The sequence below is a fragment of the Erythranthe guttata genome, chromosome 9 (genome assembly GCF_056151865.1).
Source record: "Erythranthe guttata isolate IM_541 chromosome 9, IM_541, whole genome shotgun sequence".
Lineage (NCBI taxonomy): Eukaryota > Viridiplantae > Streptophyta > Magnoliopsida > Lamiales > Phrymaceae > Erythranthe > Erythranthe guttata.
In genome coordinates this window covers 933250-955151 of record NC_142541.1, presented here as the reverse complement: position 1 = coordinate 955151, position 21902 = coordinate 933250, and the positions used below count along the sequence as shown (strand labels likewise).

Here is a 21902-nt window from a genome sequence, read left to right as displayed (position 1 = left end):
GTAGGTTCGAATTCAGGCGATAAGGTACAAGAACTATGAACAATTTTTGTTTTTTTCGCCAAAAAATGTAACATATTTAGGGGGAAAAGGAACAAGTAACATATTAAATCTAGCCAATTTCATTTTGCTTTGTACTTAGAGAAAGGAGAAACCACAAGCCAAGGTGTTAAAGGAATTGATTGGATTATAAGGTGGACCAAATAAAATTGGCACATATCATAAATTTACATAATTTGTACCAAAAATATTGCTGAGCATAGAAGAAGCTACAAATAAACCCCCATTTCTGATATATATATGTCAACTCAGCACAAAGGAATACATACATAAATACATATCTATACATATACAACGACAAACTATGAATCGGACCAACCATAATCTAGAAACGATCAAAGGGGTTAGTAATGGGGGCCCGGCTTCCGATAAAAGAATGATTCAGAAAAGGCAGCCTCCTCGCCACAAAGGTCAATTCATCTACGATTCATCTACTCACACATACCAACATGGATGTGTGTGTTTTTTTCTGTACGTCAATAAACGGTGATCGATCGATATACCCAATGTACTCTTCTCACCCAAAGAAAAAAAGAAGAAAAAAATATTAAAAAAAAGGGTATTTTGTTTAGGGTTGAATTATATCAATTTTCTTCGTCTATTGAACCAATGTAGGTAAGGTCTTTTCTCCTCACTCTCACAGCACCCTTGAGCAAATTGGACGCCTTCAAATTCGGATGATCTGGGCCGTTGATTCCAATTGATTTGGGCGAAGGTTGACCAGACCCGGCTCCATCTTCCAAAAGGGTCCATTGGTCCGTCGGATTGCATTGCGGTTGATTTGAATGGCTAGGATCTAACGAGGCTATTGGATGGCTGAGATGAAGACAAGCAAGAACAGTAGGAGATAGTGAAGGCGGCTGGCAAGAAGTTGTACATCGAATAGACGGAATAGGAATCGGCATTGCAGTTTGGATTCGCCACCGTATTGTCTCGGGTAATTCCATGCGATCCAATTCATTCTGCATAAAATTCATCATAGATACAATAAAGAGAATATATTTGTTACCTTTAAAATTACGAATGTTTTTTTAATATATTTCGTAAATTCTTTAAACTGTTAAAACAATATATAAATTATTTATTAAAATTATACGAATTTCATGCAAATCCACATGTCACTCACTAGTTGTAAAAAAATCGGAGAAATAAACAGATAATATGAGGGTCAATAATGTCAAACCTGCAGACTTTCTGCCACTTCGCGGTCAAAAATGGCATATTCGGTAGATTTGGGTTCGGATTTCGTCTTCAACCAGCTTGGCTGGTGACAGCTCAGCAAGACGTGCAGCACCAACAATAAACAATCAAATAGACTTTCCGAGCAATCGAGTGAAGCAGAATGAGAAGTATCGGTAAGAGAATTGATCTCTCTCTTCAATGAAATCAGTGCAGGATTAAGAAAATGAGAGGCATCTTCATGCACAACCCTACTCCCAAGGAGACGTAAAATTACTGAAGCAAGAGCGTATCTCATATTACGGCCTGAGGTCTCCCTGAAAAAAACACGCAATGAATATCGGAATTATTAGCGGGAAAACATTTTTCGTGTCATTGAAAAGCAATTATGTAGCAAGTGCAGAGTTTAACAATTTGATGAGAAGAAATCGATCACTGAAAAGCAGTATATTCCAATTGGTGATAATTCGTAAGTTTAAGGGCATCCCGTGTACTTTTGTGATGCCTATTATATCCCTATCACTAAGTTAAAATGTGGATTAATTAAGTTGATTAGGTAAAATGTTACAAAATTAATGCATTTAATGCATCATATACAACTCTGAAGATTTTCTTTAGATTTTTTTGTAAAATATTTGTTTATAAGATAGCTTTTAATGCTAATTTAATCAATTAAGTTATAAAATAATATAGAAACAGTTAACTGAGATTATATGAATAATTTGAGCAAATTAAAAAATGTAATATTACCTGTCTGCACAAACGACGGGGAGCAATCTGAGCAAGAACTGCAATCTCAAAGTCATGGAGGCACGCAATGCTGCAGGAAAAGGTGGTACAGCATCAGCCAATCCAGTTGATTGCCTGGATACTAACCCGGGACTACCGCTTTTCCCGCCCTTGCGGGCCCCACTTTTATTGACAGGGCTTCCAATCACGGTAACTGCAGCCTTGCCAGCTCCACGAGTAACTGCATTAATTTGTTGCTCAATATTGCTCATCTGCTTAATCATTTCACTTGCAAAACTACTACGCAGTTCATCGGAACCTTGATCCAAACACGGAAGTATCAGCTCAACAAGAGCTCTCTCGGTCAAATGCTGCTTACTGACAATAAAACCTTCAACATCAAGAAAGTCAGCTCCTTCCTCAACAACTTCACCTTCTTCAATGGTGCTAGCTTCGAATTTCCGTTTGTATCCCTTTTTAGCTGCTGTGTTTTTATCTTCGTGGGCCCATCCCCATGGCTTCCAGTATCGGGGCTTCAGAGTCAGCTCTTTGAGCTCAGCTGCAATATTCATAACCTTCTGCCAAATTGATTTCTTGCCGTAAAGAACTTCTGCACCTCTCAGTAGCCATTTTACTTGTGTTAGCATCGAATCCTCGACTGATTTTCCCAATAGATGTACGGCTTCGGAGAATAAGGGAGCAGCATCAGGCCTGACCAATAACCTTGTGAGAATAATTTGAACCAAATAACTCTCGTTTTCGGAAGCAATACTTTCATCGGAGTGAGGGGAGAGATATCTTATAGCATCACTCAAGGAGACATCATTCTCCATCATCTTTTCACTAACAGCTTGCTCGTTTAGGAGGAGTCTGAGCTCGACCCACTGCCAATGAAATTTTGCAGGCTGCAGTGTATCCAAAACATGTACAAGCTTACCCATGGTTCTTTTCACGTTTTCTACACATTGCCTTTTCAACTCAGTTTGACTAGAAATCCGATTTCCACCATCGATTTTAACTACAGGTTCAGACAATTTACAATCTATAAGGGCATCAAGAAAATTTCTGGACCGTAGAGGGACCAATGCAGCAGCTTTCACATTGCTGACCGAGCCATTGGATTGCAGCAAAGATGCAAATTCAGAATCAAGAGAATCTTTAGCTATGAGGTCATATAAAGCATTAGTGTCCCGAAAACATATATCACGAAAAGGTATGTGCTTTATGGCATCACCGATAGTAACAGCCAATAATGGAGACAGTTGATCAAAATCTTCACGTACTCCAATGCTACCTAGAATGGGCTTCCATATCGTAAATGCAAATATAGAAGAGGCTGGTGGGAAAACCAAATCCAGAGATAGCATTCGCTGCATCCTAGACAGAGCTGCGATCGAGGCTTCACCCAACAGCTCCACAATTAACCCATCAGAAACGGTTCTGCAATTCCCCACAAGCACCCTAAACCAATTGACAGAGATTTCAATCATATTATCCACTTTTAAAACCCCCATAGAGCGTGCATTACCATTCGCATTGGATTTAAGACTCCTTGCAAACTGAATTAGATCCAAGCCTTCGTTTAACCGAAACAAGGTAACCATTCTGTCCAGGCTAGCAACTCCCTGGAGAATTGCCCCGATGACAAGTGCAGAAACAGCAGCAGCTATTCTTGCAGATTTTCCAACTGCTTTAGCGGGATGGTTTAAAGTTTCGTTAGGTAAATTTGCACTAAAATCACGGGATGCCTTTCCAGAGGCAAAAGCTTGCATGAGAGCAGAGGAAGCTTCTGTTGCAAGAGCAACCTCAAAGACCCTGCTCTGACGTTCTCCAAGTGCTTCCTTTAATATACACAGGCAAGTGACATGGATGCGTAAAATCCGTCGAGCAAAATGGAATGATGCAGAAACTGGAGGGGGGTTTAAGTGGTTACTGCCAGCAGTTAAATCGGGAATTTTGGCAACCACATGTCCGATATTATTAACAATAGCAGCAATGGCTGATGACACCAAAGAAGGATCACCTTCCTGAGCGGCACCACCAGTTTGTCTCATGCAGTCCATCAATCCCGTCACAATTTGGTGAGCTATCTGATAGCCAGTGTCCAACTTCTCCATGCTAGAAATTTTATTTGTTCCAGGTCCAAAAGGTTTTCTATCTTTGCTGTAGAAGGACTGAAAAGCTTCGTCTACATGCCTATGCACTATTTCTTTCATGGTCACACCAACTCTAGAAACTCGAACACCATTTATCTTTTTACGAAAATAGTCATCGAGATCTTCCACTCCATTCGGGACGCCCAGGTTAAAGACAGAGTCCCCTTCTAAAGATCTCCCAAATTCAATTTCAGAACTATGTCTCTTATCAGAAGTGGACTTGAAGGTCTTTTCCCATTCAACAACACTAGCTACATGACCATACTTTTTCAGAAGGTGGCGTGCATAAACTAAGGCTGGCGAACCAGAAATCCTGCCCTTAGATGCCAAGAATGTGGTAGCACGACCCATTGTGGCAGACAACGTTTCAGGGATAAGATCGGCTGCAACAATTATATTTTCATAACTGAAATAGAAGGAAAAAGATGAATGCGTAAGATATAAGTCACTTCTATTGCAATCGATTGGGTAACCAACATATAAACAATAAGAGTTAAATTTATCCAAACAATGCAGTAAAGAATTTGCCATCTTCGAAGATAAATTACAAAAGAACAATGCATCTTAAATTAAAACTACAATTAGGAATATACAAGTTATTCAGAATAAATACTGTGAGTTCGAGCCAGTGAGGTTTATATTAATATGTACTTTATTGTCCAATGCCCCCGTAACAAGTATAAAATGTTTAGAGTAATTAACAAGATTTTTCAGCGAGGGGCGGTCAGCAAAGAACCGACGGCCACAAAAGCGAGTAGGAAAAATCAGTTTAGAGAGAAATATAAAAGCACACCTGTGGATTGATGATAAAAGAAATGCCTCCCTAACATCACATAGATTGTTCTCTGCAATCTTAGGAAGCATCATGGTATTCCTGCTGGAGATGGCAGAACCAGAACTGTTGGGAATTTTTGGCAACAACCACAGTAGAAACTTTGTTGCCGAAACAAATTCATTACAAATATCCATCATATATAAAATTGCTGACAATTCATCTTCTCCAAGCCTCCAGCGCAAGGAACTTTGATCACCTGCCGCAGGTAATGGCCGACCATATTGACCAACCTTGGGGACTTTAGTCCTTTCAGCCTCCTCAATAAGCTGTTTTACAACAGATATCAACCATACAGTCAGTATCCTCTTCTCTACAAATGGCATCTTCTTCAGAAATTTCCCAATTGAAACAATATCTCCAGAGGGTGGTTTTCTGGTCTCACCAACTGAATTTTTGAAATCATCAGAAACAGTTCGATGGTGTGAGCATCTTATCCTACTTTCACATACATGGCTTGTCGATGCTCCCTGACTACCTTCAATTCGAGCAGCAGCTAATTGTGCAAGACTTTGAGTTTTACGGACAGATTTTGGCCTACTCCTTGAAGTCTGCTTGGCAGGCTTAGGAGGTTGTTCTGCTTTATAAGTGTCCGTATATTGCAGCCCTTTTCTTATCCACCATATCTCTTCGTCGTCTAACGGATCTGATTGCAGTGAACTGATTTCTTCACCTAATTTTTGCCTCTTCACCCTTCTGCATTCTTCACATCCAGATGTTTCTTCGCTGTCGTCTGTTCTGTTATAAGCCCCAACGGGCCTTCTAACACTCCCTTGAGATTCATCAACTTCAGGGTCTACCGACGATGAAGAGTGAGGGAGTTGTAATAGTACAGAAATTGAAACTTTTAATTCCTCAAGCCAGACATCTGTTGATGGCCTGGATGTTGACTGGAAGTACAATTGGTCAACAGAGGATTGAGAAGCATTGTCTGCTCTAGACGTATGATGATTCTTTTGCTTCTTTGCAACATTTTTCACACCAGGAGTAGGTTTGTGTCCTAAGAGTCCATGGAGCACCAGCCGGCGTTCGTTCGAGTAAACATTCATTGCCTCCAGAAGATTTGGTGGTTCAGCAATCTGAGCTTCTCTCAGAGCATCAAGAATATAGGAAGCGGGCAACTGCTTCAAGAGTTTCTTGTGTCTCTTTCGCTTTTCGAAGTCAACCCTAGGCCTATTCCCGTCCATGATTCCACTTACAATCAGCTGTCTACAATATGCCAGGGGATTGAAAATATTAGACTGAATCAATTCTCTTATTAGAAGCTGCAGTTGTACGAGACCTTCCCCATTATGCACTTCATGCTGATCAATCCAACATACAATAACATCATGTAAAGGGCTAGGGCTCTTGAAAATATCTCTGTATTTCTTGGTTGAACTGTACAAGCTAGACATATTGCTCAACTTCAGTTTCAGAAGCCGCATCGCTATAAACACCTGAGAGAAATCTTTTTTACCAGTGAACTTCAGCCCATGAGGAGGCGCAGTACGAAAATCCCTGAATTCACAAGTTGCCCACTCACAGATGAAAAAGATAGAGCAAAGCAATGATGATGTCACCGTACCAGTATGCTTCAGTGACGAACGTAAACAGGGACTAACTTCAGCACCCCAATATTCAGCGGAAACTCCATTCCAAGTATTTTCCAAAAGCAAGTTGTATGAAACTCCAATATCTCCATGCATGAGAGCTTGATCCAATACCTGCAAGGCTTTAGCTACATTATGACCAGGGTGATTAGGTTTGGCTGCTCTTGAAAGAGTCTCCACCCGTTTTTGTATTGATGACACAACACTTCGAAAGGACGAGGACTCGGCTTGAACCTCCTGATTTCTATCTCTAGGGAAACTAGCAACTTCAACTTGACCATACTTCACTTTCCTAGATTTCTCAACCACTTTGGATAAGAAACTTCCATCATTTACCACATGACTTATCACACTCTTAGGCAAAGGAAAACAATCCAAAGCAATAAAAGTATCGGGTACAGCTAGTATTAGATATCGAAGCATCTCAACAACAGCGGCAGTAGTGTATGCACGCCGAGAATTATCGACGAGGTCAGAACCACCAGGAGAAGGCTCTTGGATGAATCGAGCAGCGATCCACGCCAAAGTACGCACATAAGTCTGAGATGAAACCACAGTTTCTATGACACCATATATAATAGGCAATAGCAACTGGAGAACACTGAGCAATTCCTTCTCCTACAGTGACATGATTTGATAAGTAAGAACCCAAAAGGACGACATATTCATTACAAGCAAAACATAGGTGGGAAATCTTTCTGGCATATCGAAAATATACAGGTAAGAATCAGAATATGTACCTGAAGCTGATTAAGAACCCAATCAATAATCAAAGAAGGAATAACCAGTCCTTCCGAATGATGCCAGTGAATAATCCTCACCACATACCACCATTTAGTGGACAGTGAAGGCTCCTCACCATCTACTACAGCTGAATTTGAATCGCCTTTTTGTTGCATTAAACCAGCAAAAGCCATTTGTGACGATCTGTCTCGTGTATGCAAAGCTGAATGAGTATTGTTTCTTACAATAAACTCATCCAACAGAAACTGCAAGTACTCGATGATATCTTTTGTCCACTGCTGTGAACGTGAAAATTGAGTTTTGTCATGATACCCAGATGATGAATTAGAAGAGGTCGTAGGAACCTGCAAGATTAGACAACAATCCACCATCTTCAAATACTGAGAAAAGCTAATCGGTTAAACAAAGGCTGGCAGTCACTTTTTCTCTTAACCTGAAATCCATACCTGATTAAGATAATTTACTTTAATGAACCACGTTGCTCTCAACAGCGGAACATTATTCCTAATTAAAACTTCGAAAAGAGATTTCCTCCTATAACCATGTGGTACATGGTCCGCCAATGAACGCAATCTTTTATGCGGTTGAGATAAACCCTGGAGAGAGAAGAATACAAATATTTCAGCAATCTGAAATTAGAAATTTTACCTATGAAAGATCAAATCCACATCAAGAAAATTATTTAGAGCAGGAGAAGATACAGAAAAGTAACTGCACACTTTAATTAGTCAACTTAAGTACCACAACCTAAACAATAAGATTTAAACTTCTTATGGGCGTTATTAATCAATTATTTTGATCCACTGACTTCTATTGTATTTAAAAATTCCCATATCAAAATGCACGCGGGGGTGTCAGAAATCAAATTGCAGGATCCACTGACAGCATGGCTGTTACTATGAACCAGATTTAAAACATACACATGAAGCCGTATAATAAGCAAAATGGAATATTAGAGAATCCAATACAACATGCGTGTCCTTATTCTTCTAGTAATTGCCAGGTTTGATGATGATTGGCTAGCTCAAAACTGCAGCAGCATCGTACACAAAAAACAGCTCACAGACATGAGCATCGTACACAAAAAACAGCTCACAGACATGAGCATACAATTTTGTCAAAGACCAGTATGGATCTCCATTAGGCATTTTGTACACTCTGTTTGGTGTTAGGTTTTTGTCCATAAAGAAGAATAAAAAGTTACAGAAAACAATATTAGCTGTCTGATTGCTAGGGGAAAAAAATTTATGATGTGATGTTGTAAGTAAGGCATACCAAACTACAGATCATGTGCATTATATGCTGAAACACACAAATTAATATCACATTTTTTATATTGCAATATTATATCTTATACCTATAAAATAAACAAGACCCCCATCTCTACAAGGGTCAGGTAGTAATGAAAAGTATTTGGTGAAATAGAAAGAGAATATATTTGTCAACTAATCCAACAATTTGACAAAATTTAAAGTGAAAAGACAAACCTCGACCCATTTCTTCCGGTAGTCTTCTCCACATGGTCGTAGCTCAGGGAAGATACCAGGCTTGCTCAATATTGTACCAGAAAGTGGCACTCCATAAACTTGACCTGCCTGTAAATGAAGAATATGTTTCGTCATGTTTGTCTATCAGTATACAGAAGGTGTTGAAACATAAACAAATTCATGTTTGTGGAAAAAACATTTGTGAGGTATATCCCTTTCAAAGTAATGGAACACAATTTTTTATCTCCATTTAATGATGGACAAAGGAAGAAGTGCGACACCTTTCGTTTTTGGGAACGAGACTCATTAATAGCTCTGTGACATCTTCTGATTGCCTACAAGTGAGTTAGAGTTTAATTAGAAATTTCACTATACCATATACACCATAAAAGCAGGTAGGAGTATGCTCCCAAAGTAAGAGGAAAAAACACGACTAGAAGTCCCTCCTATTTTATATTTTCTGCGCACCTCTTTGCACTTGAGAATGACGGGCTTATTGAAAAACTGAACCTGCGATAATGATATCTCTCTAGCTTCCTGATTTAGTTCCACCATATAAAAAAAATGTAAGTACAAACATTAAAATTGCATCAGGGAAATCTTTATACCATATATATGTACAAAGGAATTGTAAGGACGACCTCAAGTCCTTCAACGGTCTCTCTGTAACCAGATTGCACATATTCCCGGTTAACCGTCTCCTCGGCGCAATTTGGAGTTGGTGGTTGGAAGTCAGGTGGCCCAAGACTGTAATATTAGAATACAGCAAGTAAGGCAGGGGCAATGATACGTTGCAAAATGAAATTGAGAATAATTTTAGGTGCTAGCCGTTGAAAGCTAAGAATGATAATGAGAATATTGAGAACATATTCCTAATCCTCTGGCATAATAGTTAATATACATTGAAAGAAAAATTAAACCAACAAGAACTTTAGTTTCATAGAGCTATAACATGCACCAAGAATAATATGTTTATTGGTTTGATTGAAAAGGATAAAGGTTATATCTTGCATACCGTGAATTTAATTGTTCTTTATCACACCTCAATTCGTATGGTGTTGGCCGTGCAGACCTTCTGAGATGACAAGATAAACATGCCACTAAAGTGTCAAATAGCTTAGAAAATTCAACAAAAATGAAGAACACACCACATAATGGTTCAATAACGTCGACAATGAAGTAAACATAGACTATTTGATGCAATGTGTTTTCAATAGCTAATGTAAAGTGATTTAAAGGAACAAGATAAACAGTGACTGTATGAGATAAACGATTAACAAACCTATAACGTGCACATCTAATCTAACATAAAAATAAAAGAACGAAAATCTACTGGGAGTAGACAAAGGGTAAGCAGTTAAAGCAACGTCAAATACCTCGAAAACCTCTTTATAAGCAGAATCATGGTAAATAAGGAACATCACAATCACATACCAAATTAGTGGTATCGATTCCATAATTGATAACAATGAAAACTAAATGTTATGTTTAGCAGATATAAGCAAAAGAAATAAAATCTACTGTTACCAGAGAAAAGGTAAGGGGTTAAAGAAAATCCAATAACTAAAGAATCTCTTCAAACGTAGAATATTTAAGGAAAATGAATTGCTCATGTCAAAAGTACAGTGGAAGAGTATTACATGGTAAATAGGGGACGTCATGATCACACACCAAATGAGTGGTATTGATTCCATAATTGATAAAAATGGTAACTTAATCATTACATTTGCCACAATACAATTACTAAATGGTATGCTTAGAAGTTAGAACATTTATAATCTTACGAGACAAAGGGTAAGGGGTCCGAGAAAAATCCAATAACTAACATATCACTTTGAATGCGGGATACTTAAATAAACAAAAGGAATTGCTCATATCGGAAGGAAGAGTATTGCTTTGTGCACATGGGACATCATAATCACGTACCAAATTATTGGTATCGATTCCATAACTGATAAATATGGTAACTTAATCATCAGATTTGCCATCATACAATTACCAAATCTTATGCTTAGAATATAGAAGCAAAAGAAAGAAAATATACTCTTACAAAATACAGTCAAGGGATTATAGCAAAATCCAATAACTAAAATCTCTTTGAATGTAGAATGTTTTTTTAAAAAGACAATTGTTCATGGCATGGTACATATAAGACATCACAATCACATACCAAATTAGTGGCAATGATTCCATAATTGATAAAAATGGTAACTTAGATCATCAGATTTGCCACAATACAATTACCGTAATGTTATGCTTAGAGCCTTAGACTACAAACCTAATGAAAGAGTACTTTAACTAATAAGTATAACGCATTCCTACTTCACTAACCTTAGTCTTGATTTACTTTAACTACAAATTAACTATGTTTTCATACCAATAAAACCTCTGTATTTCAGCCAGTCTATTCTCTATTTAAGTTTCAAGCATCAGTGTCCATAAATAGAGAATTGTGTCTAAATAAAAAGGTGTAAACACCCACTCTAGCAATAAATACACTTGAGAATTTACCACTTCCAATAACAAGAAATAAAGCTATGATACAAATAGTTTTTATTTTGGAAAATGGTTATTTCAATCAAATGTTCTAAGTCAGCTTCATGAATCATATTATCTAAATATGCTAATGATATGTAACGATCTTAAAGCAGATTTAAGCTTTATCTTTCACATATTAAATACCTCATAAACAAAAACAAGCACGTACAGGGAAGCATTTATAGGTAGAAAAAAAATGGCATCGTGACTTTAATTGATTATAAAATAAATGTCACACAACTCGACAAAAAATAAGAACAGATTAAAGGTGGCGAAAGTGCTAAATTTTCAAAATTGACAGCTAATCAATCAACGTAAAGCTGTTTCCATGCAACGTTCAGCTAGGTGAATCGTGATCCACTACGTACAAACTAAACCCACACCTCCACTCATACATGAATGTGAAAAGGCATATTTATTACGAAACCGTAAGAATCAGTACCTTGAATTCAGTGAAAAGTTAGGAGGAACAGTGGATGGATCAGCACGGAAAGTATCCCTAGCTTGTATTCCGGGATTTGGAATGTTATTGACTGCGCTACCGCAGCTGCCAGCATGATACCTTTGCATCTCTTCCAACAATCATCTGCATGCTGCCACCAGCATCGAGCACCGAATAAATACACGCCGCCCCAATCTACAACGCTAGTTTCTTCGCAAGATTGGGACAACCCACGTCATAGCAGAGACAAAGCCAGAAATTCTTTTACAGGCCTTCTGAATCAAGCACGTGGGCCAACTTCCATTGGGACAACAGAAAATTGAAAAGTGCGATCAGAACAAAGCTAAAAAAACTTATCTCAACATACCAAAAAAATTAAACTTTCATAGTACTTGATGAGTCATATACCATAAACAAGCGAAAGGAAAAAAAAAAACAGATTTAGATTGCTCGTGCGCGTAATCCCATGATGAATGATTCTTAACACGAAGCTAATGCACGCCATTCAGACTGAAAAAAAAATACATACATATACATATATATACACAAAGCTGCTTACCTTTGCGTATACCCTCTCTACTTCATTGACGTCGAAATGTATGGAAATGAAAATTAAAGGTGTAGCAAACAACTGTGAGGGAGGGAATTGTAGGGGTTAGGGATTTTGGGGAGGGGGTTTGGAATTGGGGATTGTAATTGGAGGGGTTTGGAATTGGGCGACAGAAATTAGGGCTTGGAATTGGAAAATTGAATGATGGATCGATTGCGTAATTGTGGTTTTGTTTTTTCTTTTCACATGAATTTAAATTTGAAGACTGTAATTTTCAGATTTCAACGAAAGTCGCCCCAATATCTGGGTTCAGGTTTTTACTTAAAAACCCGACCTTTTCTTTTCGCTTTTCTTTTTATTATTTTTATTTTTATTTTCTTTAAATCATTAATTGGAATACTACTTTTGTCACTCCACTCCAACATGGATAAGCAATAATGTTTTAATCTCTACAATTTTTCCTTTTTTTTTCCTTTTTAAGAAAGCAAATTGTAATGTTGAATTAAGCAAGTTATGTGCGACCACCTTGTCGATCGAGAAAATATTGAACTCGAGTACAAGGAAGTACAAAGATATTAGCATAAAAATCGAGAATTTTTGTGTGCTGAGAAAATATTAGCATAAAATTCGAATTTGAGTACAAAGATATTAAGTTTTTACTACTCTACTGATTCGGCTACGCTTGTGCATACAAATCTAGCTTTATTTATTCATGGATGTGTATAGCGGGAAAATCGAACTTGAGTATAAGTACTTCGGGTTTCTCCTGGTCTACTAATTTCAGTTCTTTATTGATTGATCGATGTGTGTATCACGATTTGTCTTACTTATTCGGTAATGAACATATTTTTTTTAGATAAAGATCTTCATTCTTAATCCATGGAAATTTCAAATTTAGATCGTACAATCTTATCATGTCGAATTGGTTGACTTTAGAGTGAATCTAAAACATTAAATTTATAAAATCTTCCTTATTGAAACCCCTTCTAGAAACATCTTCATCAAGAGAGCTAATAGGGGTGTTCATTCGGTAATACCGAACTAGAATTTCGATAAATCAAATTTGTACAATTTACCGAATTGACTATTCAGTTCGGTACGGTTTTGTACCTAGTTAATTCGGTTTTTGCAGTTCGGTAACTGCAAAACCAAAAATATATTTTAATATTTAGTAAACTGTAAAAAAAATATATTTAAACTAATTTAAAAATACTTTTCAATATTCACGTTTCCATAATCGTCCCTAAAAACAAAACGTGATTAGTTGTAAACAATGGATAAAATTATCAAAATAATTTTATAATTTTGTTATAACCTTAAAGAATTTAAAAATAAACTAAAACATAAATATTTATTAAATATTTGGGTATTCGGTACGGTATACTGTGCTGTACCAAATAGCGGAATTCCAAAAAATCTTTGTCGAATACCAAGCCGAAATTTCGGTTCGGTAATTGGCACGTACCGAGTTTTCATACAATTTAGTTCGGTCTATTTACCGGCTGAATGAACACCCAAACAAAAATAATAATAAAAAAATTAAAATAATGAAGCTGTGGAATCTTGTGCGTTTTATTTCTTCTTCAAACTCATTCAGACAAAGTTCTCACAACAGTCATAATATATGGTACAAGCAAATATTTAGTCTCAAAACAAACTAGCAAAACAAACAACTGAAATTAAATCCACGCATATGTACAGGCACGCCGAAACCCACCATTATTGACTCTCAATACCAGGCCTATTTTCGCACACATTGATATAACACCGATAAATGTCTTTCCCTTCACAGCTTTGCCATTACTAGACCAGACGACGAACTCGCCTTATTAGCTGCAGCACTATCTTTCACGTCGTTCTCTTTTGCTTCCAACTCGCATGCACTGGGCGGAACATCAACGGCAGGAGAGCAATTGAAGAAACCGTGCGGCTGCACCCACAATCAAATAAATCATAAATTAATAAACTCAGGAAATTTCAGAACATAATGTAGCATTTCTTAAGCACATAGAAATTAGCCAAAAAATAAATCCTGGTGGAGTACTGAATAGGATGCGCGTTTTTATACGCACCCGTAGGAAGAGACTTGGTTAAGAAAATAAGATTACGTGATCAACAGGAACCGTCAAAATAACATTGATTTGGAATCAGCATAACAAACTAATCCAATTTTTACACCAATAGAGAATGGCCGTTGAAGAATCATCGCCCATTATTAACTAAGGCTGAATCATCGCCCATTATTAACTTAGTAAAAGTCAATGTCTAAGATTATTAGCTCGTATTCTACAATTTACTACCACCGAATCATTATATGCGAACTTATTTTGCAAATCAACTGAAGAGGAAAAAATATTCAATGAATACTTTTGTTGCGTATGGAAACGATGCAGAAGTAAAGATTCGAGGAACGAAACTGAAGGACTTGCTAGTTTTCGTGACGTATCCGGAAAACAAATACAATTACTGAAATGTGAAAACTAAAATATGGAACGTAACGAATAATTAGGCATGGTATAGGATATTATTTTTCAGTATATAACACAACATATCGGTATTGCATCATTAAGAACACATACCTGAAGCACAAAACCAATGTGTTCCACGGGCATAACAGGCCAATCTTCCAATCTGGGAACATGTGTAATGCCAAATACGTACCTACATGAATAAAAATACGTGAAAATTAGGGGGAGATAGAAGCCCAGTCAATACTCAATATGTTAAATATGAGAACCTAATTACAGATAATGCTCGTTAATCATTTGATGTTCGGAAAAATATTTCCATGGAAAGAAGAAATAAACATTTTTTGACGCTATATGGAAACTGACCAGAGAACAACATCAGTTTCTTCCAAAGGCCGGTTCTGTTTCACCCAAGAAACCAACCCTTCCCCAACACGTGGATTCTGATTAGGAAACTCTCCTCCGGGAAAATCTTCACCAGGTGCATATTGTGTAACCCAAAGATTATGCTTCAGAAATGCAGCTCTTCGTAGAAATTTAGCTTCGGGGCCAGCCAAAGGCAAACAATTTGAACCAGGAACCAATTTGTAGCCTGTCAGTTCTCCACTACGATTGACAGTTCTTGTGTTCCTTATCTGCAATATTGAATAGAATACCTCGAATTTATATAAATATTAACAATGGCGTAAATTATGCAAGACAGAATTTTAGCCAAAAAAAAAAGGAATGTATCCATATTATTGGAAAAATAAATGTCCATTCTCTAAGAGGTACTCAAGAGTAAATATAATTGATACCAAACAAACATTTCACAGAATGAGACGTGATACTTACGATCCAATGACGAGCGGATAATGGATCACAATCACGCATGGCTTCTAGCTCGGATCTAAGTAAAGTTTCCTCAGCGTAGAAGGCATTGTTGTGAACATTCTCTTCCCCAGGTTCTTCGACTCTGACATTCACTTCAACAACCTATATAATGGGAATAGTATCAAACATAACAAATAAAACTCAATCATCTTGTAAACACTATAATGCACTCTATTTGTGGTATACTACAAATAAATTTTGAGTTTTAAGGGGGCTTTACAAGTCAAAAGGGTTTGCTAAAATACATTTATAATTAAATACTGAATCAACATCACGCAGCCTGATTGTACACTCTATGCCTCTTGATGTTATAACAGAATATATGAACATTAAAAACTACTAAATAGGATCACATACCTGGTTGTGCATTTCTCCTGGCTTACAGTCCACTGCCATATCCATACGGGCAACAAAAAAATGTTGATGAACTGGAGCATATAATCCAGGTGCAATTGTCGTACCATATTTTCTAAATTCTCCAGGTTGCAGAGACCCTAAACTAAGAATTCCAGTGAGTTTAACTTCCGCCTCAATTTTCCCATCCTGCACGCAAAAACAGACTCTTAGATCATGGATGATCAAACAGAAATTCTTTAGTTCAGTCACTGTTTCTAGATGACCCTTAGCTTCTTGCAGCAAAAAACAGCGACACTATTTATAATTTATTTATTTCAAACTTGGGAGTTTCAACCTACACTAGTATCATTGGCTTACAAAAGTCCTGTTCACACTCTGTTTCATATTTCTCAATGAATTTACTTGTTGAATACAGGCAACTAAATGAATATTATGTTCTAGTAAAATGGCAAACTTATAGAGTAAGTATATGCAACGTCATGCCATATTTTGGAGTCTGTCAAAACTTCCCATCTCCCGTCATCTTATATGAAAATATATATATTAAAAAAAACAAAAAAACGCAAGCTCCAAGTAGTGAATGCATTCCACTTGCCTGGTAGAAGTGCCAGTAGAACCCATATTCATAATTCGCCACAGTGCAAATAAACGAAACAGTTAGACGCCTCGATCTTCGAACTTCCGCAAGGCCAGTTCTCCAATCTTGATGCTTCCATAGGATTCCATGATCTTCTTCATGTAAGCATACACAGTTCTCAATTGTCTCAACTCCTCCAGTAAAGTTTGTAAAATGAGCATCGAAGTATTTTATATATCCCAAGCAATCACATCCCTGAAATAGAGAAGTACCTTCAGGCTGCGGAAGTGCAACAAATTTGAAATAAAAGACAGTAAAAAGTGAAAAATGAGTGGAAACCTTCTTGAGAGAGTGAGCATTCTTCCCTAAGCCATCTTCCCCAGCATCGAATGCATTTTTCCTGTAGTGAGGATCATTTGGGTCCCCATAGGGCACAACCATCTCCACAAAACTCAACCTATGGGCTATGGGTCTCCTACCCCTACTGCCATCAACATAGGCAACTGAATGAATGACCAAACCCTCCCTCGGTGTGAAACCAATGCGGAAATTCCACTGTTAACAAGCATATGAACAATGATTCTATCTCTCAATCCGGTTAATAATTATACAAATAAGACAAGTAAAAGGTAAAGGAGAAAAAAGAATGTACCTTCTGCCACTCAACATACTGTCCTTTGATCCGAAAGCTTGGACCTTCAGGCTGAATAATTTGAAGGGGCTTCACATCACTTCTATCGACGCCACCCCTTGTTTCACCAGAAGTATAATTTCTCAACGGATCAGCTGGAGGCAAGGGAACAATCTTACGATCTTCAAACTCAATTACAACCATATTTTGCATATCAACAAGCACATGAATTCCTTCAACAGGTCGTGCATAACCATTTTCGAGGGGGCAATCGCTTTCGATCCGGCAAAATAGAAGTGGTTTTGCAAGTCTCCTACTAGGAGCATCAGCCTCGCTATGGTAACCAACACACCTGTAGTAGGTATCGAAAGAACAAGACATTTGTAACTAGTATATTTAATAAGGTCTAGTTCAGAGCAAATATTGTTTATAATTTACTAACCAAGGATCAACCATGACTAAATCCATGTCATCGATTCCCCTCTTCCTCATTGCCTCTATAAATGGAGGGTAATCTTTCACAACAGCTTCGCATTCAGCATATTCTACAGCATCCTACAATTGGGAAAAGGAACAGAAATTTAGCGAACAAAATCATGTAATACCATGTAAACCTCATGAATATTGTCCCATTCTACCAGAAAACAAAACCAGATATATGATCCATAAGACCAAACCACAAAGGTTTATTATTAGCCCATACTTTTAAAGAAAACGAAAATCATATAGGAAAACGAATCAATATACCATTGGTGGCTGAACATCAGGGACAACTTTAGAGGAAATGACTTTTCCTCGATGAAGTCCACTTCGAGTTGTTGCATGTACTTCTGTCAACTCAACAACCCACAGACTAGTCTCGTTAGACTTCTTATTGTAGACAATAAGTCTGGCTCGCCTTGGTGGAAGCTTACTAGGGATAGCAGGCCCTCCTTTTGTCCTAGGCAACAATGAAGGTTGAAAAGGAGGAAAGAAGTATGCATCAGCCAGAGCCACAACTTGCTTCTCTGGTTCCAACAGAACCACTTCAACAAATCGCATACTATCTCTGACCTGAAAAAAAAAAAGGTGAAAGAGTCATCGATAAATCCAACAGAACAAGATTAAGTTAAGATAGTAATCAAATGCACATCATATCAATAATAAGCTATTGTGAACCTCGGGGGTAGCTCCAGCTGCTCTGACGGTTGCCACAGCCACAGAGATTTCAGTAGCAGATAAAGGATCCAAAGGATGTTTGGTTTGAGCCCTTGGCATGACTTGAATACCTGAATAAGAAAATCATTAGCTAACCAAAATTATCCTATGTAGTGTAATCTTAACAATTTTCTAACTGTAGTATATGGAACTAACTTGGCATTTTCCTGAATGAGTTTCTAACTGACTGCTATAGGGGGATAAAAATTACAATGAAAGTAGTAGCAAATAAACCATCCAAAAACCTTGAAAACAAACATTATATTACCAACTGCAATTAATAAAAACCTTGTGTACAACTAAGAGATAAACGGACATAGACACAAGAGCACAAAATAAATCATTTTTGTAAATTGTTGTAGAGACCAGCAATCAATATTGTACAGGAAGAACAATGATAAGAAAAAGAGAAAAAAAAATGAAACAGAGAAATTTTAAAATTGTGAAACTTAAAGAAATACTCTGCCTACGGACTAACTTGATGTGACACCCAAATGATAAGAACAGATGCAAAATAAAAGGGCAACGTGATCGCGAGTTTTAAAACAAAAGATAAAAACAGGTCAAAGGACAACACTCTTTATCATAACAAGAATGAGTCCCCCAATGATGATGATTTGTACAGTAGGCATCACTATTTCTATTTCATTAAGGATACCAAAAACTAGGTACTATAGAAAAATAAGCATCTTCATAGACCTAAAACAATTCCCTAATATGCCTAAAAGCATGTCCACTTCATATGTCAACCTCTAAAGAAAGCACCAATCCCATAATTTTATGAAAATGTTAAATATACTTTAAGAAACAATCATTATAACTTCAATAGATTTTTCATCCTGGAACAATATTCTCCGTTTTGCCAAAGGTTCGTAAATTACAGGACTAATGATCACTTTCAAATACAAAATAATCAACATCACATACAATTTTTTTTTTAATTATTGAGATGATCTGGAGACAAACACGGACAAATTATAAGATCATCCCCAACACTAAGAACAAAAAACTAATCAATCGAATCAATCCATACAACTAGCCCACAATATGATCCAGAGATCAATAACATGAACTCAAGATGTTGATCAATGCATATCACATGCATATATTGCCAGCATATTAATCAGAAACGAGAAACAGAAAAATCGAAATAAATGGCAATATGATCGCATTTGACAAACGAAAATGAAAAAAAAAAGGGGGAAAAACCTTTAGCAGGGGTACTGGAAGAAGGCTCCGTCGTAATTAACGATGCCGCAGCAGCCGCTTTCTTCGTCTGCTCAGCGGCGGCCGAAGAGACGGTCCAATCAGCAGCTGAGGTGGCGGATGCAGATTCCCGCCGGACTACGGCGGAAGGGGGAGGGCAACAATCAGCCTTTGTCGGAGCAGGAAACGTCGCCTTTTTCTGAGTTGTGGCCATTGTAACTGGTTCGCAAGCTCACCGGATCCACCGCAATGCGTACCGCAATCTACTGACATACAGCAAGAGCTCGAACTCCTTCAGTCCACCACCACCGCCGCCGCCGCCACCGCCGACTCCAACGCCACTCCGGAAAAAATTCACGGAAACAAATTCGCACAAATATAAATGCTATTACGGTGGGGAGTGAAAACTGAAAGGCGAATAACTAGGGCTTTACGATGATCAAAAATGTCTTATGTATCTATCTGTATTTATAGTTTCAGAGAGAGAAAGTGAGAGAGGAGAGAGAGAGAGAGAGAGAGAGATGAGAGAGAAAGGGGGTGCAGAGAAGCGATATATAGAAACACGTGAATTTTCGGCTTTTTCTAGGAAAAAGATTTGCATTTATTTATTTTCCTTCATTTAACTTTTCTTTTTCTTTTTTCCAGGGCTCATTTATATAAGAGAGATAAGTGCGTAGAGAGTGATTGATAGGAGCAATTACTTTTGGTTACCATAAAAATATATTAATAATAAATAATAAATAATAAATAATTAAATTTTATGTTATACTATATCTAATAATACTGAATTTATTTTAGTAATAAATATAAATAATTTTTAAAGAGGTTAGGTGTTTATTTTTTAATTAGATTTAAAATTGCATTATATTGTTTTCAACTTTTCATTATACTTCAACATATGTGTCATTTAAAATAAGTTTGAAAGATGTATGCCGAATTTGAGGGATTAGTATACATTTAAAATAGTCATTAATTTTACTTTTTTGGAATAAGCCTTTTGGGAGAATTTCCAAAAAAATTTGGAAGTACAAAATCAATTCCAATTCCAATTCCAATTTCAAAAATTTCGGAATCTAAAAATTCATTCCAATTCCAAAAGGCTCGGAAATTTCGGAATTTTGGAAAAAAATCGGAAATCACATAAGCTTTAAAATTTCAAAAATTAGCCGAGATTTTCTAAAATGTTCATAATATTTCAAAAATAAGAACATCCACGTTGATAAAAGTAAAACTAATGACTATTAAATTCAGTTAAAAAATTAAATAAAAATAAACACAACATAATATCCAATAATCTTATCTTATATATAAAAGAAAGAAACGCTAGGGTAACTTAAGAAACCCTAATGACATATTTGTAAAAATAAATTAATTTATGTGTAAATATATTTATTTTATCTCCTATTTTGCAGCTTTTTTTTTCTAATTATTTTAACACCAAATCTCGGCTAACACAATCATAATCCACTACATCTATATTTTATTATTATTATTATTATTATTATTATTATTATTATTATTATTATTATTATTATTATTATTATTATTATTATTATTATTATTATTATTATTATTATTATTATTATTATTATTATTATTATTTTCCAGCATATTTTTTCTAATAAAAAACATGCTTCATTTATTTAATGATTGACAATTAAGTTTGTATAGTTTTTTAATGGTTTGTATTATTAAATTCGTATAAATGTTGATGTTTTTTTTTTATATCACTAATAAATTTTATTATAATTGTAACTATCATGTATTAAACTAATCATCATTTTCATTTGAAATGCTATCCCGTGCATCGCACGGGGGCAAATGCTAGTACTTCTAACAACAATTCATTATGTCAAAATCCTAAAACAAAACTTACGGTTGTATTTTTCGGAAAAATAAGTATTATATAATATATATTATTTATAGGTGTATTTTTCGGAAAAAAAATCGGATTATTTCAGAATTAATTTTATAGGAAATTCCAAATTTATTTTATATAATTCCAATTCCAATCCAAAAAAATCGGAAATATTCGGGAATCGGAATTTCGAAAGTCGGAATGAAAAAAATTGTTCCAAAATCGGAACTTTTCGATCGAAACCGGCGGAAATTGGAAATTTCGTTCCAACTTGCACCCTACTCACAGCCTCACAGGTCATTTAAAATTTTGCTTAATATTTAGTTAGTAGATTATATGATATTAGGTTAGGGATTGGTATACATTGGAAATTAATATTTTTTATAACGGGTCATTTAAATTTTTTATTAATACTTAATTAGTAGATTA

At 36.3% G+C, this 21902-nt stretch overlaps 2 protein-coding genes across 2 annotated transcripts; both read right to left on the bottom strand.

Moving 5' to 3' along the window:
- Positions 1-168: 168 nt before the first annotated feature.
- Positions 169-12627, bottom strand: LOC105974985 (mediator of RNA polymerase II transcription subunit 12). The gene is made up of 13 exons (XM_013000148.2): positions 12316-12627; positions 11757-12053; positions 9792-9851; positions 9418-9523; positions 9245-9313; positions 9058-9111; positions 8777-8884; positions 7736-7885; positions 7286-7633; positions 4915-7163; positions 1987-4527; positions 1241-1553; positions 169-1019 (listed from the first exon to the last, which is right to left on the bottom strand). Exons 2-13 carry the CDS (start codon positions 11882-11884, stop codon positions 642-644), a joined length of 6504 nt encoding a protein of 2167 aa, XP_012855602.2. The 5' UTR covers positions 11885-12053; positions 12316-12627; the 3' UTR covers positions 169-641.
- Positions 12628-13854: 1227 nt separating this feature from the next.
- Positions 13855-20329, bottom strand: LOC105975026 (Copper amine oxidase family protein). The gene is made up of 12 exons (XM_013000192.2): positions 19619-20329; positions 18371-18480; positions 17960-18265; positions 17655-17767; positions 17234-17564; positions 16921-17136; positions 16600-16836; positions 16005-16190; positions 15609-15749; positions 15141-15409; positions 14886-14967; positions 13855-14236 (listed from the first exon to the last, which is right to left on the bottom strand). The coding sequence occupies exons 1-12, from the start codon at positions 19827-19829 to the stop codon at positions 14093-14095; spliced, it is 2346 nt and encodes a 781-aa protein (XP_012855646.1). The 5' UTR covers positions 19830-20329; the 3' UTR covers positions 13855-14092.
- Between the last annotated feature and the right edge of the window lie 1573 nt (positions 20330-21902).